Source organism: Danio rerio, chromosome 10 (assembly GCF_052040795.2).
Source record: "Danio rerio strain M-AB ecotype USA chromosome 10, GRCz13ab, whole genome shotgun sequence".
Taxonomy (NCBI): domain Eukaryota; kingdom Metazoa; phylum Chordata; class Actinopteri; order Cypriniformes; family Danionidae; genus Danio; species Danio rerio.
The window spans coordinates 26,630,381-26,652,359 of NC_141030.1; the positions used below are offsets into that span (position 1 = coordinate 26,630,381).

Sequence of the window (21,979 nt, forward strand, 5' to 3'; positions counted from 1 at the left end):
TTCATAGTGTCTTATGTAAAGAAAACATCCACTAAATACAAAGTGTTTCTTTTCTCTTTATCAATACGTGTCTGCAGTGGTGGGAAGAGCACTGAAAAATCATACTCGAGTAAAAGTATGTTGTAAATGTTACTTAATGTATGACTAAAAAGGTGCCGTTTTAAAAGTACTCAAGAATAGTATTACACTGTAAAAAGCAGATTCATTTACAAGCGATTTGTGGATGTGTGTGTAAACGTAACATTCTGTTGTGCATTTAGTTATTGGCCAGTAGGCACACAACACCATAAAATGTTAATATTAGGTTAGATTTAGGTCGTGATGTCAGGTGACCAAAATTCAATGTCTAGCTCAGTGGTCACCAAACTTGTTCCTGAAGGGCCGGTGCCCTGCAGATTTTAGCTCCAACCCTAATCAAACACACCTGAACAAACTAATCAAGGTCTTACTAGGTACAATTGAAACATCCAAGAAGGTTTGTTGAGGCAAGATGGAGATAAACCCTGCAGGGACACCGGGCCTCCAGGACCAGGATTGGTGACCCCTGGTCTAGCTAGTGTCTAAGGACAACAAATTGACGTCTAATAACGACATAAAATGACGTTAAAATTTGGTTGATTTTAGGTTGTGTTAGAAAGCGACCAAAATTAACATTTATCTAACATTATATTGACGTCAACTACTGACATTTATTCGTCAGGTATGGCTAACAAAATGCAACATCTTATAGAAGTCATAGTGGTAACCTACACACAATGTCAAGCTGTAACATCACTAAGCATTGATGTTTGGTTGATTTTAGGTTGGATGTTGGACACTGAAGTCGGCCGGCCATTGGGTTACAACATCAATCTGAAGTCATGTCAACGTACTGTCTTTAAGGCCATTTCGGTCATCATACAGTAAACAACTGTCATATTCTCATGAGTGACATGCATCTAATTCTAAACAGTCTCTGGGTCAATGCGTATAAAGACTTTGGACACCTTCTTGGACACTTTTAATGCTTCCAAACAGTTTGCTGCATTAATAAGTCATCCAATGTCTTGAGGTAGTTCATTATGATGTGATTTACCCTCTATGTGCGATTTGATTGGACAGGAATCACAGAACTGACTTTTCTAATCCCCATAGACAAGAACAAATAGTGACTGCAGGTTGAAGTAGTGGAGTAAAAGTGCCAATGGAAAGTAAAAGGACACCGTTTTAAAACTACTTAGTAAATTACAATTTCTGAGAAGACTCTATTATGGCAATTTAAGTATTTGGAATTTGTTACTTTATACCACTGTGTGTCTGTAGGTAAGCACAGTACTTATTTTTTTTAGAGCAAAACCTCTTCATTTTTTATTGCATACACCAAACTTTACAGTTTTATTCATATTTAAATTCTAAAGGGCTTTTACAGAGAGATATGTTCATTCATAATATGGCTGATTATATACAATATTTTATTGTACAACCGATTGTGAAAATGAAATTCCTTTCTGGCTTTTCTTACAATTTTCTGAATTATGGACTGATGAAAGAGATTCTAATGTGTCGACAACAGTATTGTAAACCTAACTTAATCCAAAATTCATATTTTTGTGCTAGAAACATGCGTTTAATAAAGCAGTGCCTCATTTGCATATTTGAACTGCAAATTTCGCAATTCACAACTGTGGAAGTATGACGCAAACTTTATCCACTTTTTTAATATTCGCCTGCAGCGTCTTTTCTTAAAGACTGTTTACGTCATACATGTGCTGTTTGACAAACAACAAAGCATGTTTGACACCCTACAGTGGTTAATCCGAGATAAGAAATCCACAAACGCACAACACGGACCCCATAAAAACCCTTAAACTGCTTTTTTTTTTTCTTAATGAGAAAACGTCTGTGCTGACGTAACACGGCCCACTGTGACGCCGCTGGTTATCTCCCAGCCCTCAGACAGACCTGGTTAACACTGCCTGTATCACAGCATTAGGGATTAAGTTAATTACAAAGAATGTGTGTGTGAGAAAGATTACACAGATTAGAGTGGGTCAGTTCGGCGGCACTTCTACAGGGCAACTGCTCATTTGAGTTGGAGTATCGGCCGTTTTATCTTCCTGCTATCAGGCATCAGAAAGCATTATATGTCAGCTTTTGTGATGCTGTCGAAGCCGTTTTTCTTTGGGCAAATAGGTGACGGCTTAATACTCTGACACTGCTGTTTACTGTCCTGTGGGGGCGACGCTTCTAGACGCCTGATTGGCTGTTGTGTGTAGAGCCAAGGGCCGCTGGGTTCTCTGGTTTACTTCCTCCATCTGAAAGGGGAAAGAAGATAAGACATGCCAGGTGTTTCTACTAGGTGGTGTGGCATTGTGCGGGTATGGAAATAAATAAGCTGCGCAGGATAAAAGGTCACTTACATCCTTAAACATTTGTCTTTCCCTCCGCTGGCCACTCGCTGTCCATCAGGACTCCAGTCGACTGCAAAAACCTGAGGAACAAAAGTAGATTAATGGTGTTGTTCATGCAGGATTTGTTTAGGCATGCTGCTGTGAAGGAAAAGCAGTTGCCTAAATCAAAACATATCCTTAAATGTGGCAAGGTAGTGCTTTTAAAAGAGAGAATATTGCAGAATTCATTCATTTTCTTTTTGGCTTAGTCCCTTTATTAATCAGGGGTCGACACAGCAGAATGAACATTCAACTTATCCAACATATGTTTTACACAGCGAATGTCCTTGCAGCTGAAACCCGTCACTGAGAAAATATAGCAGAATGTTAAATCCTATTACTGACCAAATGCAAAAAATGTAGGACTGTTTACTCATAAAAACTTTGCATTCAAAAGATTCTTTTCTCACCCAAATGAAATTGATTTAGCATCACTAAGACTAGTTTTTGTTAATAGTTTGAAAATGTATAGTTATACATAAAAGAAGTCTTTGCTGGCACATCTGTGACCAAGACAAGTCTTTGTGGTGCATCAAGAGTCACCATATACTGGGTAATGTCAGCCTACAACCCAAAAAAAAAAAAAAAAAAAAAAAAAAAAAAGAGTAGCTGTGGATGCAAGAGGAAGCTGTCTGAAAGGGATGTCTGGGTGTAACCTGTCCCAGATTGTATCCAAAAAACATAAAACCAGTCACCGAACTCAACTTGTTGGGAGCTCCTCTGGTCAATATGCATGGCCAGGGTGCCAGAGCTAAACCTTTAGTCACTCGTGCCAATGTCAATTTCAATGGCGCCATCAGTGAAAATCTTGGGCTGTGGACAACATGAAGCATGTATTGTTCTTGTCCAACTTAACTTTCTTTCCACACTTCCAGGAGAGCTAGAGTGTGCAAGACCTAAAGATGCGTACTGCCCAGTAGGGCTGCACAATATATAGTTTCAGCATCGATATCGCAATGTGCGCATGTTGAGTCTGAATTATAGTTGACCAAGTGCTACAGAATTTTATTCAATCACTGTATTTATTTTGAATTTATATGATTTAAGCAAAAAAAAGCCCTTTTATCTTGATTCTAGTCCAAATATCTACATTTCAAAGCGAAAATATTTCCACGTCCTCCATTGGCAGATAATTTTGCTTGTTTTTTTTTCTTTTGACTGTGAAAACTAAATATTTGACTTGCTTTAGGAATTTTTTTTGGATATTTGGACTAGAAATTAAACAAATTTTTATTCATTGTGATTATTCAATTGCTGTACCTGAATACTGTAAGAAAACCAGCAAATGGTGCTATCCAAAATATCTTGTGAAACTAGATTCATATCGCAATATTGATGGGAGAAAAATAAAATATCGCAAAATCAGATTGTTCCAATATTATGCAGCCCTACTGCCCAAACTGTTGCATGCCCAGAGTGAAGCATGGGGGTGAATTAGTGATGGTTTGGCCTGCCATATCATGGCATTCCCTAGACACAAAACTTGTGCTAGATGGGCGCATCACTGCTAAAGATTACCGAACCATTCTTGAGGAATATTAAATCCTGAAAATGGTGCTGTGTATCAGGATGATAAAGCACCAATACGCACAGAAAGACTGATGACAAGAGTGCTTTGATTAACATGACATCTCCCATGGCCTGCACAGTCACCAAATCTATATATTATTGAGCCACTTTGATGTTTTGGATAAGATAGTCAGGAAACTTTTTCCTCCACCGGCATCACAGTTTACTGGCCACTATTCTGCAAGAATAATTGCTCAAAATACTTCTGGCCACAGTGCAGGACTTGTATTTGTTATTCCCAAGACGAACTGATGCTCTGTTGGCTACAAAAGGAGGCCCAATGAATTATTGTGGTCTAAAACCAGGAGTTTCAGTTTCATTGTCCAACCATTTCATTGTTAGTTATTACATAATCAAATTAAAATAGAAATGAGAAACATTTTCTAGGCAAAACACAAACACTGTTAGAAATCAGTTTTAGTTGTTTAAATGCATTATATATATATATATATATATATATATATATATATATATATATATATATACATTTTTTTTATAAAAAACTAAAACATTGAAGTACTAAAATTCCAAATGTCAAAATCACATAAGAGAAATGTAAAAAATATAAACAAAGCTATTAAAAATACAAACAAATACAAAAATAACATATGAACTACTAAATGCTAAAACCAGCCATTCCAAAGCCCTGACCCTTGTGTAAAACCTTTTAAAAGACCTCTGAACTAAATCCACTGATTACCTCGTCAGCATGGCCGGGCAGGTCTGCGTTCAGTTTTCCCGTTTTGATGTCCCACACCTTCAGAGTGCTGTCACTGCTGCCGCTGACCAACAGGCGACTGTCTGCTGACCATGCCACCTGGTACACAGGCCCGACGTGGCCCCGCAGTGAATTCAGATATCTAGAAAACAGAGACAAAAGCCCTTTAATTCACCTTCATGAGTTACGACAAAACATGCTGACGTGTTTGTTTGTGCAAGATATATTTGAAGAAACTGTCTGGGTTGTTGCCATGTGCAAACAAGCAAAATAGGCAGACACTGATGTGATTTGAGCGCCTCCCAGTGTACACTAATGGAAGTGCACTATGAGTCAGTGTTGGTCCATTAAAAGGCAATGCAATCTGCATCAAATATCATATATTTTTACACTAATAACTAAAAAATAGCAAGTAACAGTGCTTGAATTCACAATATTCATAAAACAGCGGGCAGCAAATAACCAAATGAGCAAATACAGTGTAAGTGAAAAGTAGGCAATATTTTCTTGGCAATATTTAATAGATTTTTCTAAATTCTCACATTTAAACCAAGACTTAAAATGACTTAACAACATTTTTTTTAATCATTTGAATTCTTTGTTGTTTTTATTTCCATTTAAAATAAATAATTGTTATACTTGATGTGATTATTTTATGAATCTTCATAAAATATTCACATCCTAATCATCTTGTTTATGTACAGCAATTTGATTTACAAATGTATTGTGTAAATAAGTCTCTAAATAGATAATAATACATAGGTTTAAATAATACATGGGTAATAATACATAGGCCACAAAAGTGTTTGAGATTTGGGCTTTATCATTAACTTTGGTTATACATTATCTTAAAGTGTCCTTGTTCTAGTGTAACAATTCATTTAAATACGGAGTAACATTAATTAATTACATGTACTTACTATATGGTTAGGGTTAGAATGCAATTTTGGTTTGGTGCTATTAGCGTGTAACTCTTCATAATTCATTGTGATTACCACAGTACAACAATGATCATTTTCTATTTACTTTTCACCCACCTTGTAGGTCAAGCAAGATTCTGAACCATTAGACACTTTACTGTCCCATAAGGGGTTTCAACAAAATCGTACCACATCTGGTTATAAAATGCACATTGTTACTTCTAGGTGTAAATGGTAATGCGTTTCAGCTTGTGTATCAGGTGGACAAAGAGCTTCCACATGCAGCAAAACCCAGAAATTCCATAGAGAAAGTATTTGTTAACATTATAATAAAACATCAATATAACATCAAAACATCCAACCACAGGGTTAAGTGATCAGAAACTTGAATCCATATATTTTTTTTAAACTCAGATACATAAATGATTGATTTAATTAGAATTTTGCATTTATGAGGAAAAATCTCCTTTATAAATGTGACATGAAATTTCCACTTGTGTGACTTTAGTCAATCAAATACAATTGTTTGAAAACATTGACAATTTTTACAGTACTTTAAAATACAAGCCTACAAATTAAGAAAGGGTTTCCATATTTTGGTGAAAACTTTTCAATGCAAAGTTGACATTTGTATGCAATTGCTCACATGCTGTATGTACTATATTGCAGAACTATGCTAGTATGCTTATAGTTGATGTATTTAAGATCTCCCCACTTACTTTCCTGTTTTTCCATCCCAGATCTTAATGGACTTGTCGAAGGAAGCGCTGGCTATGAGTCGTGTGTCGGGTGAGAAGAGCACCTCATTGACCAATGCTTGGTGACCTGTTAGACGAGCGACCGGCTTCTTGTCCTCTGCTGGGTTCCATAAGAACATGGTGAAGTCGTCTGATCCAGAAACCAGCCTCTCATGACCTTCACCCTTCAGATGAGCACAGGGTCAGGTTTATACATCAGTCTTGTCTAACATTGGTTGACATTTTATTGCTTTTACTCACTCTGACACTGTTGTAGCGCTTCAAAGCCTTTTCCTTGATCTCCTCCACTAGGAAGAAACACAAATATTCATATTTAATTTTTAAAAAATACTTTATTGAAAAAATAAAATACTTTAGAAGATACTTTGAACTCTTAAAAGTGTTGTTGCAATTTGCATGTTTTGTTTTTTTGTACAATGAATCGTTATTAAGAAATTGATATGGTTGTATGCTATGTACATGTGCATCTGTAAAGTATTGATAGCACTTCACTTTTTCAACATTTTTTATGTTACAGCCTTATTCCAAAATGGATTAAATTAATTTATTTCCTCAACATTCTACACACAATACCCCATAATGACAATGTAAAAAAGATCTTTTGAAATTGTTACAAATTTTATACAAATTAAAAACCTGAAAAATCACATAGATATAAGTAAGGGAGAAGGACTGCTTGTGGCATCATATTTAAAAAAACTTGAGACTGTAATTGCTTCCAAAGGTGCATCAACAAAGTATTGAGCAAAGGCTGTGAATACTTATGGACATGTGATTTATTTATTTATTGTTTTAATAAACTTGCAACAATTAAAAAAAAAAACCTGTTATCACATTATCATTATGGGGTATTGTGTGTAAAAATTTGAGGAAATAAATAAATTGAATCCATTTTGAAATAAGGCTGTAACATAAATAATGTGGAAAAGGTAATGCACTGTATTGTTTATTTAGTACAGGTTTTGCCATGGATATAGCCAATGCTGCTGAAATGGCATTAAAACATAAATAAATAAGATACTTTGTTTCAGCAAAAATTAGATGAAGTCAGGTAAAATATTTATAAATTTGACACATTAGGGACAGAGATTTTAAAAGAAAAATTGGGGCATCTCTTTTTATCACTGCATAATTCAGAAAATGCTGTGAAAAGTCAAACGAACAAACAAACAAACATTGTGAATTTTGGACTGGAGATGTGCATAAAACTGTAAATGTGTATTTAAGTGGTTATAAAGTGGAGATTTATGGCTGTATTGTAATTTAAATCTGCAGCCACAAATTGATGAAGCGCAAGAAAAGAAACACTCAAAAGTGTCATTTTGATGTATTCTAAAAAAAAAAAAACTTTATGAAAAGCTAAAGAGTACAAAAGCTCAAAACAGACACACGCACACACCTTTTGCTTGCAGTGTCTCACCATAAACTAACCAAAGAAATGCATTTATCAAAGTTTTGTGTTGAAACCTACATGATCCTGTGAGATCCTGAGGGTTTATGGTTGCGTTCGCGGGTTCAAATGCTCCTGTACGCAGGACATAGTCAGTGCTGAGGGCCAGTGTGTTCACCCAGTGAGCGTGACCTTGCAGTGTACGACACTGAACACCCTACGGCGTAGATGACAACAGATATTCACACCACCACAGTTAAACACCATTGTAAGTATGCTTTCTGTTTGATTCACATCTTACATCTTTGGCTCTCCAGACTTTAATAGTCCTATCCTGAGATGATGTGTAGAGGAGACCATCGCCTCCCCATTTCACACACGTCACAGAGTGTGTGTGTCCTGTTAGGATCTTGTCATAGCGACCCAAAACAGTGTCCCATATGCGAATCGTACAGTCTTTACTGGTGCTTGCCAAATAGCGACACTCTGGGTTTCTGAAATTAGGAAGAGAGTACAAATATTGTACAAGTTTCAGAATTAGAATTTAACAATTAACAAGTAGTACAGCATAATTAATTGATAATAAAACAAAGTTCTGAACAAAAATGTTCATTCTACATTAACCTGACTATTATTAAAGAAATTCATTAATAATTAAGCAAAATAAATGATGGTCATTTTGGAGATATATGGCATTTAGAGGATTATGCATCTAATCTCTTCATTTTATGATGAAAACTCAATGGAGAGTTATTAACTATATAAATAAAAATGAAACTGACGTCTAATTTATAATTAAACGAAACCATAAGTATTAATTATTTAATATGTAGTAGGATTGTACGATTTAAGATACTAAATGAAACATTTCATAATTGTAATTATTAGGGATCAGACAATTTATTAACTATTAAATAATCATTTTATTTAAACAAGAAGTTAAAAAATAGGTTAAATATTGTAAAAAATAATAATGAATGAATTATAAAATCAAGGTAAAACAACTAAATTAAACTAACATTAACTTAGTTATGAAAAATATTTTAATGTCTAATAAATTTAATCAGGAATTCACTGTAGAGATGAAACTAAATTAAATGAAGATGTAAATTAGAATTTAATTGAAGAAGAAAAAACAAAACCTACAAATGGAGAGGTTCCCAGCACAGCCAGGTGATCCACTTTGTATGTCCTGTCAAAGTCTTTCCAATCTGTTTGCCTGTGACTGGATCCCACAAGAAAATCTGAAAAAAAAAAACACAGAAAATATTTCACAATACAGCATTTTAGATCTAGCAAACTATACATAGAAATCTCAGACTTGCAATCAATACTGCATATGCTCACCTGACTGTTTTTGCAGCCTGAAGCTAATTTCTTTCCATCTGGAGACCAAGCAATCGACAAAACCCAGTGTGTGTGTCCTTAAAAACATTACACAAAATGAAAGACGTATGGTTTCAGTATCAGATGCCTTGTGTCAAGAGTTTTTTTGGGTCATTTTAAATATTTGGGCCCTATAATTGAATATACATATTGCATTTTAAATATTTAAGGAAACAGAGTTCATCTATAATTCAGTGCCAAACACTGTTTTTACCTTTAAATGATTCAATTTAAAGACAAACTATTAATAGAACTGATGCAAGATTTATAGACAGAAATTTGTGTTATTTAAAAAAAAAATAATTTTGTAGAATTAGGTAAAAGACTATTTAGGGTTTTATAAATAAAACAAGTAAAACAATTAAATATAAAAGATAAGTAAAATAAATCATTTAATTATAGGTTAATTGCTATGACACATTTGTTTTTGCAGAAATGGAAGATATTTTTATCCATGAAAATTATTAGCGCTTTATTAAAATACCTAAACATACACACATTTTGTAATTTTTTTTTTTTAAATAAATAATGAAAAATTGACAATGTATATTTTATGCACCAACTATTCCTGGAATTATTAAATCACCTATGCAATAAACAAACCTCTAGAAGTGTGATGTGGTGTTTCTGTGCTCAGATCCCAAAACCTCACTGTCGTGTCTCCAGATCCACTGGCCAGATATCTGAGAAACAGCCCCATAATGAACAAAAAATCTTATATTCTTTTAAAAAAATAAATTGGCATTTAATTTCGCAGTTTAATCCACTTACTTTCCAGTCGGGCTGAATGCCACAGATATGACAGCCTCAGTGTGGCCCTCCAGAGAGCTGGTGCACCGAGCCACAGCCCGCACACGAAATACAGCCTGTGGCTGATACACCACCGGTAGCACCTGCTCCGTCTCCAGACCCAATGTCTGAATGCAGGAGCCCAGAGACGACACCAGCTCTGCATCTTTCACAAAGAACAAGAAAGGCACCGGCTCTTCCTGCAGACACATTATCAAATCAGAAAACCAACATCTATTAACACAAACTACTTTTATAGCACACCATTTCAAGCCAAGTAATTGTATAGTACAACACTGTGCAAATGCTTGCATATTAAAGGGTTAGTACACCTAAAAAATGAAATTGTTGTTATTGATTAGCAACCCTCATGCCGTTCTGTTTTCCCAAGACCTTTGCTCATTTTCAGAACACAAATTAAGTTATTTTAGATTAATATCTAAAGGTCCCTTATTCTTCATTGACAGCAACAGTCGAGAGACATGGAAAAACATTGCCAAAACATTTCATGCGACTTTTGTGGTTTAACTGTACACATATAAAGCTCCAAGAACATTTTCGTGTGCCAAAAAAGGTCAATATAACTTTATTCATCTTTCATATCAAATCAGGGTGCCTTTTGCATTTACTATGTTGTACGGCCTGTAGTAAGTGCACACACTGATTAAGTCATATATACTATTTTTTTACCACACAAAATTGTTATTGGAGCTTCTAATTGTTATAGTTGCATCACTGAAGTCACATGGGGTTTTCGACAATGTTTATAGACTGCTTACAGACAGGAGGTTAAGGAGCTGGCTGTCTGGTGCAGTCACAACAACCCGGAGCTCAACAGGATAAAATCAGTGGAGATGATAGTGGACTTCAGGAGAAACCCCTTGCTCTCCCCCCACTGAGCATCACGGACAGCACTGTGGCAGAAGTGGAGTCATTCAGGTTCCTGGGCACCACCATCTCTCAGGACCTGAAGTGGGACACTTACATTGACTTCATTGTCAAGAAAGCTCAACAAAGGCTGTACTTTCTTCATCAGCTGAGGAAGTTCAACCTCTCAAATGAGCTGCTGAAACAGTTCTACACCTCCATCATTGAATCAGTCATCTGCAAATTAATAACTGTCTTTTTTAGCTCAGCTACCAAATCTGACCACGAAGACTACATTGAATAGTTCAGACTGTACAAACCTCCTTACTCTTCAAGAACTGTACTTATTCAGAGTGAGCCGAAGGGCTGTCAAAATCACAATGAACCGCTCACACCCAGCACACTGCCTCTTTTAACTTTTACCTTCTGGTCGACGCTACAGAGCACTATGCACTGGAACAGCCTGACACAGAAACAGTTTCTTCCCTCAGGCAATCCATCTCATGTCTCAACACTTGATGACAGTAACTTTGAAACAAACATCACTACTTGCTATACACTTTTATACACATATTTTTAACAAAACACTTTACATGCCGATTTGCACATAACAGCCACACATATAACGTTGTATATAGTAATACACCTGTACATACACTTGTCAATTTGTATATTTGAATTCACTACTTACTTATATTTTAAAATATATTTATTATCTGTTTTTTGTCATGTCTCTGAAATTCTGTTGCACTGTAACAGAAGCTCTGTCACGAAAACAAGTTCCTCGTATGTCTGAACATAGCTGGCAATAAAGCTATTTCTGATACTGATTTATTTTGAAAGAACCATTGCTGTCTAAGGAGGATGAGAGAGGTCTAGGATTTAATCTAAATGATTTGTGCTCTGAAGGTAAATGAGGATTACATGAGATTGAAAAGATATAGACGATTTCCAATTTTTTGTGTGAACCAACCCTTTAAACAAGTATTTGCATATATATATGCAAATACTTATATATATATATATATACAATATATATCAGTGCTTTTATCAATATATATTAGGGATGGGAAGATTAACCGATATGTATCGATACGCGGTCATGTGCGTGCACGATACGAGTGCATCGGTAGAGCAGCAGAGGATGAATGAAATTTTGGAAGCAAATCGAGATGCATCGGTTTTTGCGAGATGCATCGGTTTTTTCAAGATACAACTTATATTTTTAACATAGAATGTATTTTTTATTTATTAACAAGTGTTGTCAACCTGTTTTTGGCGCATAATTTAATCGACCTACATAAAGTAGCAACGGACTTGCGGATGTGTACACAACGGATGTGTACACAACTCAGTGTATCAGGTGTGCGGATGAAGCTAGTGGTGCGCCCTCAGAAAGCGCGAGAAGCAAAACAAACATTTCATTCCCCTCTGAGTTTTAAATCTAAAGTATGGCAACATTATGGATTTTGCAAAAAGGATGGACGACTTGACAGGACAGATGCAATTTGCAAAATGTGCCGCGCATCTGTAAAATATGCGGGCAGTACGACTAATCTGATATCTCACTTGAAGCGGCGCCACGGTGTTGTTGTGGAAGCATCTTCCAGTGTTTCTGCATCCCCGGCTTCCTGCTCTGCTTCAACTGTAGCTACAGTACCAGCTCCAAAAGTGGTGAGAAGGCATTGAAAGTTGTTTCCATGCGCAACAGTTTTGTGCGCTCTACGCCAATAACGAATGCTATTGCATTGTTCATCTGCAAAGATATTCAGCCTAATGTCACGGAGAACGAAGGTTTTAAACACCTCCTCCTGTTAATTTTTATTTAATTATAACAATAATAACAACAATATTAACAATAATAATGATAAAAATAATGGGTGTCACGGTGGCAAAGTGGGTAGTTTGACCACCTCACAGCAAAAAGATTGCTGGTTTGTTATATTTTTATTAGCCTGTTGTTTACAGTGACAGTGATGTTTCAAAGCAGCATAACACTGCTAGTTCACCACCTTAAGTTTTGAATATTCAGTGGCACAATATATCTTTGTAAAACTTGTTTTCATAGTTGAAAAGTTAAATCACAATTCTTGTTGTGCAATGCTCAACCTTTATGTTGAAAGAGTGCAAATATATATATTTTTAATATTTATTGCACTTATACATTTTGTTTATCTTGAAAATACTTAAATAATATGTGCTATATGTTCTAAAATGGCCCTCTATTGTAAACTGACACTCTGGCTCTGAGAGAAGAGCCAGTTTGTAAAAAAAGTCTTGGTTTTGCTTTGTTAATAAATAATCAAACTCATTCAATGGCACAGCATCCTTTCTTACATCATCTCATAAACTTGATCTAATTAGTTAGTGCTGAATTATCGCATTGTATCGTGATATGGGTGTGAATCGTATCGTGTTGCATTGCAATATGTCACAAATGTATCGCTAATATATCGGATCGTATTCTTTGTATCGAGATGTGTATCGGATCGGCATTATAGCTTAGATGCCCAACCCTAATATATATATATATATATATATATATATATATATATATATATATATATATATATATATATATATATATATAGTGCTTTTATCAAGCACTCGTCATTATATATATATATATATATATATATATATATATATATATATATATATATATATATATAAAACAACGGCATTAACATTTTGATTAGTTATATTTCCCAAAATTACTATTACTTCTTTAATTCAGTTGAATACTTCGCAACAGTAAGTTATGTCCACAGTCAGTTCATCATCGTCCCTAACGTTACCTTCTGTAAGAGCGCATTGCAGACCAGCTGCAGTTTGTCCGGACTGATGTCCAGCGGCACATCGAAGGGAGACCCGAGCACCTCACCGGCCTCATCCTGGAGCTGGATCAACACACGCTCCACATCCGCGCTCATCTTTCCTTCAAAGACACTAAAGTATACACTATCAGCTTCGAAGCACGTGAGCCACGAAACTGCGAAACAAGTTATTTTTATCAAGCACTCGTCATTAAAAAAACTTCTTAAATTAAAGTAAACAGCAAGAACTCAATACATTTACAAAACTCAATACTGTCAACATGGTAAATACCTGTCGATATTGATCACCGCACACTCACTCCACGCGTACAGTGTGCAGTATTTCGGACGCAGGCTAAATCGCGTGTGCGTGACGTAATAAGCGAGCGACTACTGTGACTGTACTGAAGTCGGAAAAGAAGTGGACGTTTAGCCGACACAAGAATGGGGGGCAAAAATAAACAGAGAACGAAAGGGAATGTTCGGGTGAGTTAAAATGAAAGTTATTCGGTTATTAATCTCTTTTCGCTACCAGCCAAACTGTTGAGATGTATTAGTAAAGCCAATGTAGCTGACTCCGAAACATGACAGCACGATAAACCCATGTGATAAACTAGAGTTGGGTGTTTATGTTTTTGCTTTTGGTAGCTGTATAAACGCAGAGTTTATGAAATATGTGTCTAAACGGTTTTTTTTTATCGTGCCTGTTATGTACAACGTTACCTGTGTACATGTAAACCTGACGTCACGTGTTTGAGGAGTAATCAGTCAGAAAGTGCATTGGTTGAGCAACCTTTGATCATGGCTCTTGTGAAAATTACGTTTTTTGCTAATTGAATACCATTTGTATAACCGAAGTTTGACTACAGATAACATGGTTAACAAAACTATGGCTACTGTAGCATAACCATGCTGTTTTTGTGGTGACCATGGTCAAAGACTTTGCCTTAGTTTAACTACAATAACCATGTTTTATTATTTGTAGTAAAACTATGGTAAATTTTGAGAGATGGGAGCTTTAATCTGACTATACCATAGGACTGTGACCAACTAGATAATGAAATAGACATGAATGAGTGATGGCAGCTTTTGTGTTTTGTCTCTTTCAGCCTTCCAGCAGTGGCAGAGCTGCTGATCTGTTGGCCCGGGAGAGCGGTGTTGTTCCCGGGTTTGTGGGATTCGGTGTCTCGACCTCTAATGATTTAGGATATGTACCTGCAGTACAGGGGGCAGAGGAGATAGACAATCTAGTGGATGCAGACTTCCGCATGGTTCTGCGGAAATTGTCCAAAAGAGATTCAGTCACAAAATTAAAGGTACAGTTGTGCTGTGGTTGATTTCTGTCTCAGAATAAAAAAAATATCTAAAAACTAGTGCTGTCAAATGATTAATACAAGTATATCACATACAAATTAAAATATGTATTTACATAATACAAATGTGTGTGTTTTAATGTGTACATATGTGCATATTTTTATATGTTAGTCACATTATTATGATTATGTTAATATTGCACACACACAACTTATTTAAATTATATATTGTATTAGATATAATTTTTTCTGCATAATAATAAAAAATAATAATAACAATAATATAAATTTTATTTCTCAGAGATGGGTTGCGGCTGGAAGGGCATCGGCTGCGTAAAAAATTTGCTGGATAAGTTGGTGGTTCATTCCACTGTGGCGACCCTGGATTAATAAAGGGACTAAGCTGTCAAGAAAATAAATGAATGAATGAATGAATATAAATTTTAAAGATATGCACAGATCATACTCATTATGTAATTGCAAACTTATATTCCGGTGAGATTAATCATTTGACAGTATTCATAAAAACTTCAGGATTATGAGTTAAAAAGTTTATATCTGTCTGTAGTTTACATCACAGTTTTTGTTTTTCACCGTCAGAATTGCTAATTCTTGCAATTGCACAGTTATACTTTTATATAGATATAGTTTATATTCTCAAAAAATATCTTTTTACTTATAAACAGCAAAAATCAGTCCTAGGCACTCAAAAATGTGTAAAATATTAAAAAGCCTTTATAGACATGACTGTATTCAGGAATAGCCATGTTAGTAAAGGCTTTTTAATATTTTTCCACAGTTTTCAAGTGCTTTGGACTGATTTTTTGCTATGTAGTCTGATGAATCTTTTACCTAAAGAGCACAAACACATTATACCCCTGAGTACATTTAGTTTATTTTTGGATCATTTAAAGATTGTAAAATGTGCATAACTGTACAAATATTTAAGTGATTTGAAAGATACAACTAAACTTTATGCAATCTTTGGGAACATTTTTGAGCATAACAGGTTTTAACTTCTGGAACCCGACTGATATTTTGATTTTAATTAAATTTATTTAGAATTTGTTTCCGATATTAAAGTTTAATACTACGCTGTTTCATAATTTATGTTTATAATGTGACTATCTTCATGGCTTTTTAAGCAATATCAACATTGTTGTTTTTCCAAACACAGTATGCGCTGCTATATTTAGTTTGCTTCATTTTAGTTTTTAGGACAAGGACAAGGCCACACAATACATTGTTTTATCACTGTATCAGTCTGTCTAAAACCTACTAATTCATTCATTCATTCATTCATTCATTTTCTTTTCAGCTTAGTCCATTTATTAATCTGGGGTCGCCACAGTGAAACTGAACCAACAACTTTTCCAGTACATGTTTTATGCAGCGGATGTACACACTCATAAACTACGATTTTCTGGGACAATTCAACCTACCCAATTCACCTGTACCGCATGTCTTTGGACTGTGGGGGAAACCGGAGCACCCGGCGGAAACCCACGCGAACGCAGGGAGAACATGCAAACTTTACACAGAAATGCCAACTGACCCAGCCGAGGCTCGAACCAGTGACTTTCTTGCTGTGAGGCGACAGCACTGCCTACTGTGCCACTGCGTCGCCCTACATGCAAATTATTTATCGAATTTTGATTTAACCGACTTAATAACTGAATGTTTTATAAATGTTGGTAAACATGTATTTCAGGCAGTACAAGAGTTTGGAGCAATGTGTCAAGAGCGGCAGACTGATGTTGTAAAAGGTGTCCTGCCATACTGGCCTCGGATATACTGCCGGATATCGATGGTAAATATTTAATCATTATAGTTATACATTCGTAAATATGTAATACATCGTTATTTTTAGGCTAATTTATTAAGGACTATGTTGAATGTATCATTTTTAACTTTTGTTTACTGTTCGGGATGTTTTCATCCACTCTGGGGTGATTTTTGAGTTGAAATTTGGCCACAACTTTCTCTGTTTCAGCAAATAGAATGATTTTTGATTACAAATTCTATCTAAAGGGTTAATTGTGCCAACAGTAAAAATGGCAAATCTGACCTCTTTCCAATAAGGAAAACCACCAACAGTCAAGAATATGCATGATTAATTGGTGTCATGGCTTTGCAATCAAAAATAATGCTATAATTAAAGTCAATAGGGCAAAAACAGCCACCAATATATAAAAAGGGTTGTAAATTTGATCAATACACAAAGGTTAATAAAATTGTATTAAATTTGAAAAACTCTTTTTTTATGTTTTTTTTTTTTCATCTCACTGTATGTAAAGGCAGCTAGAAGCTTTAAGAGCATTTTATTTAGTTGTTTTGTTTCTGTAAATGCAATATCCTTTTTTTATTGGATATTTAATCAAATGTGTTTTCATCAGGACCACGATCGCCGTGTGCGAGAGGCCACACAACAGGCCTTTGAGCAGCTGGTTTTAAAAGTCAAGAGGAATCTGGCCCCCTACCTGAAGAGCATCATGGGTCACTGGCTCATCTCTCAGTGCGACACGTACTCTCCTGCTGCCTCAGCCGCCAGCGCTGCTTTTCAGGCTGCTTTTCCCCTCAATAAACAAACAGAGGCTATCAGCTTCTGTAAAGATGAAATCCTCAATGTGAGATAATTGCTTTATGAAACTAAATGACCTTCTGCAGAATTTGTGATGCTAGTTATCATTGCTCATCATATATTTCTTCTGTGGTTCTCAGGTTCTCCAAGACAATTTGCTGAAAGAAACAGCGGACACACTTAGTGACCCTAAGTAAGTGTTGAATTTCTACTGAAATAACCTGATGGAGATGTGTTTTGGTTTACTTAGCTATATTTTATATTCTATTTTCAGTGTGTGCCTCATAAATAATGTTTTTTGTTGTTGTTGTTGTAGAGTATATTTTTCATTTTATAATATAAAGCCTCAAAGTAAAACAAAAATCTATGCAAAAATGAGAACAAATAGTCAGTTTATTAAAATTTCAGATAAACATTAATATGTACTGCAAAAAAAAAAAAAAATGCAGGGTTTTACACAATTCATTTGGGTTGTCCCAACACAAATCAATTAAGTTAACTTAAAGAGCCCTTACTATACATGAAATAGAGTCATATTTTGGTTGTAAGGGTCTCCAACAACAGTCTAATATGCATGCAAGGTCAAAAACACTTTAATTATCTTGTAATCTGCATTTATTTTTGCCTAATTATCCCAGCGACTCCCGTATGAATCGTTTAGTCATTCAATTGTTCCCAAACCTCTCCTTAGCACAAAGCAAATCTGCGCTGATTGCACCGATGACAGCCTGCTGCGATTGGTCGACACTGACTGCCTTTAGCGCGAGATAGAGTGAAATGCCCTGCAGCTAATCAACAATATAAAATTAGTCACAGTGCATACACGCTTCATAGTGTAATGTGTGGATTTTGGCTGCTAGTGGGTGAATGTAAATACAGACGATGGACTTGAAAATACCGACGACTAACTATTTTATTGAGCTAAAACTCCAAGAACTGGCAAGGAGATCTCCTAGCTCACCACACTCTACCTGCTCTTTTCACACACACACACACACACACACACACACACACACACACACACACACACACACACACACACACACACACATACATTTCTCTCCTCGGAGGACACAGCGCACACACACATACACACACACACACACGCAACCTTCCTCCTCGGACGACCGCGCACACACAAACACACACACACACACACACACGCATTACCCTCCTCTACGGTGGTCCATAAACAAAGCGGCACGCGCCGAGTTTTTAACATGTTTTTACACGCGATATGAGAATATAGCGAGTTAACCTGATAGAGTACACGTAGTTACATGTAATAAAATCACAGACAACAACTTTAAACGCACGTAACGTTACTTACACTTGAGAAATGGAGGAAGAAACGGATGCAGGTTCTGACATAACTTATCAGTTTTCTTTACTGATTTTTCCTTTAACAAATGGCCGATGAAGTATTCTTTGTAGCATGTAGTTTCCAGAACCACTCAAAACTGCTCAAGGCTGGGCTAATGCTGAGGTTTTTATCTTTGGGTAGAGACTCAATAATATCCCTCTGCACATTGTGACTTCATTTGACCGGTGTGCGTGCGTGCGTGCGTGCGTGCGTGCAAGTGTGTGTGTTTGTGTGTGTTGTGTTTCGTAGATACGTCATCGCGAAACGACGACTTGTTTGAAGCACTATGAGTCGACTCTTTTATAGATGAATCAACAGTTTTAAACACTGTACACTTACAGATTTAAGCCTTAACTGGATATTTCACTTCACTTAGAGCTGTGTTACACACTACATGGAAGGGCATTTTCAAAAACCCATGATATGGGCTCTTTAACAAATTTAAGTGGATCGAACATTAAACAATGAAGTGGTCTCAAAACAACTTCAAGAATTGGGTTGTTTCAGCTTTATTTTTTGAGTGTATTTTATTAAAAATTAAAAAAAATAATATTGGAAAAATATTGCATTATATTGTAGTATGATGATGATAATAATATTAATAATATCATATTAAATAGTTTTAAATTCTAATTTTTGTTTCTGTGTAACATTTATTATGTTTAAGGGCCTTAAAATTTTGTGTTATCTTTCTTTCTTTCTGTCTTTCTTTCTTTTTTGTTTTGTGCAGAAGTGTGCCAGGAGAGGAGCGAGAGGCTAAGTATATTCGGCTATTGACTAGTTCTCTGCTGGCCCTGAAGAGACTGCTAAGTGCTTTACCTGAGAAAGACAGAGAACAGATAAAGGATGGACTTTCCCAGCTCATCACACAGGCTAAATTCTGGAAGTACAGCAAACACAAGACCCCACAGGTAAGCTGAATATTCAGTTTGTGGAGAGTCTATTTTAACTAGCTGCGATTAAGGCAAGCATTGTGCAGCTTAATTTTTTTTATTTAAAGTAAATGTTATTAAAAGATGCATTATTAATCATGTCAGATATGTCCTGAATTTACAATGGTCCTATCAGGAGCAATTTTACAAGATTTACCTGACGTCTCAGTTTTCTCCTTAATGTGCTGGTAAAGATTCATCTTAAAATAAGGATAATTTATTATAGAGCTGGTGCTACTATGGAGCATTTATTATAGAAATTTGTTAAGAAAAAACAAACTAGTCTAGAGCGCCATCTGCTGTTAAAAACTAAGCCCAGAATTGATTCGAGAGAGAAAAGGGGTGCATGTCATACAATTTTCACTACACTTCTAAATTATTATACCATGCTGTTAATACCCCTTTTAATACGGAAGTTAAAATACTGTTTGTGTGTGCCTCTTTAAATGCAAAGGAATTGCAGCTTCCTGCCCCTTTTCCAAAACAGGTCTCTACATTTCTGTTTGGCCGCGGTTACTCCTCCAAAAGCAAACAAATCATCAGCTTGAATTTTTAAAGACTTATCAGTTTAAAATCTCGATCTAGGATTTGCTGAGTGCACACATACAAAGCATTAGCACTATATAAAGATAGCGTGTCACTTTACTATTAAACTAATTTCTCTTTCATGTCAAATGTTAACTCACCATCAAAGATTTTTTGCTGTAAAAAGTGAAGTATTATTTTCAGTTTTTTTTATTTACATCACTTTTAGAGTTGATATTTTTCTTACAGATTCGAGGGGCATTCTTTGAGCTGATTGCCACCATGTGTGAGCGCACACCTCAGCTGATCCAGGCAGAAGCGGCTCGAGCATGTTCTGCTGTTCTGCTTTCTATTGATGACACAGATCCAATGGTGCTGCCACCTCTGTGGGAGGCCGTCCTCCATATCATGTCCTGCGTTGATGTGAGAATGTTTTTATTATGTATAGATAAAAAATAAAGTGTGTACACTATGCTCTGCTTTTTTAAGAAAAAGAAGAAAATCAAAGGGATATAATTCACACAAAACTCTGTTAATTTATTCACAATTAGGTCATTCAAGATATTTGGAGTTGTTGAGTTTAATATAGAAGAATTTTATTTTTTTGCCTCTCAAAGTGCTAGTACCCATGATTTGCATTTTATGCATCTCCAAGGACCACAGTTTCAGCTAAAAAATCTTTAATGCTTTTCTGAAGAGAAATATTCAAATTACTTTCTTAATATAGCAACCCACTATTTTAAAATGTCTTAAAATACAAAATAGTTATTTTACACTAATAAAATTCACAATGTTACCGTGTTTACTGGGTTTTTGATCAAATAAATGCAGCGTGAAATAATATAAATATTATTATTATTAATTTAGACATTCTTTTTACAATTTTTTTGCATCGGCACAAAAATTCAGATACATTGTATACAACATTTTTACAGCATGTACAAATTCAGATACATTGTACATTGGATCTAATATGTATGTACATTGTATACAATATTTTTACAGCAGGTTTTAACATGTACTTTATACTGGGTAAAGGGAAAAAAATTAAAAAAGGTTAAAAAAAATGAAACGGCTGTTTTCGTTAGGCTTTGATTACTTTTTTTATTGATAAAGTATTCAATGCATGGGTTCAATGTTACATAAAAATACTTAGTTTTTTTAAGGGAAAGTCTGATCTTTTTTAAGCTGTAGGCTGGACATAACTTTACAAATACTGTATGATATGATTAAGCTGTTGATCTTTTGCATTGTAGTATGAATGTTAATGCACTTTATTGTATTTTGTTGTCATTGGACAACAGTTTTTTTTCTGTGTTTACCTTCATTATCCTGTGAACTCTTTGCAGAACTGTTGGATGCATGTAAGTGCTAAGAAAGGCGTGTTGCCGAAGCTCTGGGTGCTTCTTAAAGAAGGGGCTCGAGGCCTTGCAACATCTCTACATCCAAACCTACTCCCGTTCATAAGCAAACTGCCAGCAGAGGTCAAACAGCCGGACCTGGAGTTCTCCAGGACATTCCTTACATCCATCATTGAGGGGTAAAGAATGTCGTCATCTTATTCATAATAGATAGTGATTCATTCTGTAGTCATGTTGGACTTGCAGCAGAACTGCATGTTTA

The 21,979-nt window shown here is 35.5% G+C and overlaps 2 protein-coding genes across 6 annotated transcripts in view; one reads left to right on the plus strand and one right to left on the minus strand.

Moving 5' to 3' along the window:
- Nucleotides 1–1,327: 1,327 nt before the first annotated feature.
- nle1 (notchless homolog 1 (Drosophila)) lies at nucleotides 1,328–14,009 on the minus strand. 2 transcript variants are annotated; one of them, NM_001328517.1, is given in 13 exon segments: nucleotides 1,328–2,294; nucleotides 2,400–2,470; nucleotides 4,699–4,858; nucleotides 6,356–6,558; nucleotides 6,635–6,681; nucleotides 7,866–8,001; nucleotides 8,086–8,278; nucleotides 8,931–9,028; nucleotides 9,132–9,208; nucleotides 9,774–9,853; nucleotides 9,942–10,159; nucleotides 13,625–13,775; nucleotides 13,935–14,009. In NM_001328517.1, coding segments are annotated over 12 exon segments (1,431 nt in total). In that variant the 5' UTR covers nucleotides 13,760–13,775; nucleotides 13,935–14,009; the 3' UTR covers nucleotides 1,328–2,281.
- Nucleotides 14,010–14,022: 13 nt separating this feature from the next.
- ltn1 (listerin E3 ubiquitin protein ligase 1) overlaps nucleotides 14,023–21,979 on the plus strand; it is a 44,383-nt gene continuing 36,426 nt past the window's right edge. For 2 of the 4 annotated variants that reach the window (XM_087270558.1, XM_087270559.1), the window contains exons 1-8: nucleotides 14,023–14,128; nucleotides 14,752–14,958; nucleotides 16,667–16,765; nucleotides 17,352–17,582; nucleotides 17,677–17,729; nucleotides 19,630–19,810; nucleotides 20,606–20,779; nucleotides 21,706–21,896. In XM_087270558.1, the coding sequence (XP_087126684.1) occupies nucleotides 14,087–14,128; nucleotides 14,752–14,958; nucleotides 16,667–16,765; nucleotides 17,352–17,582; nucleotides 17,677–17,729; nucleotides 19,630–19,810; nucleotides 20,606–20,779; nucleotides 21,706–21,896 (1,178 nt within the window). In that variant the 5' untranslated portion in view covers nucleotides 14,023–14,086. Of the gene's footprint in view, nucleotides 14,129–14,751; nucleotides 14,959–15,256; nucleotides 16,766–17,351; nucleotides 17,583–17,676; nucleotides 17,730–19,629; nucleotides 19,811–20,605; nucleotides 20,780–21,705; nucleotides 21,897–21,979 lie in introns of all 4 variants that reach the window. The other 2 variants (XM_087270557.1, XM_087270556.1) reach the window with 2 other exon arrangements.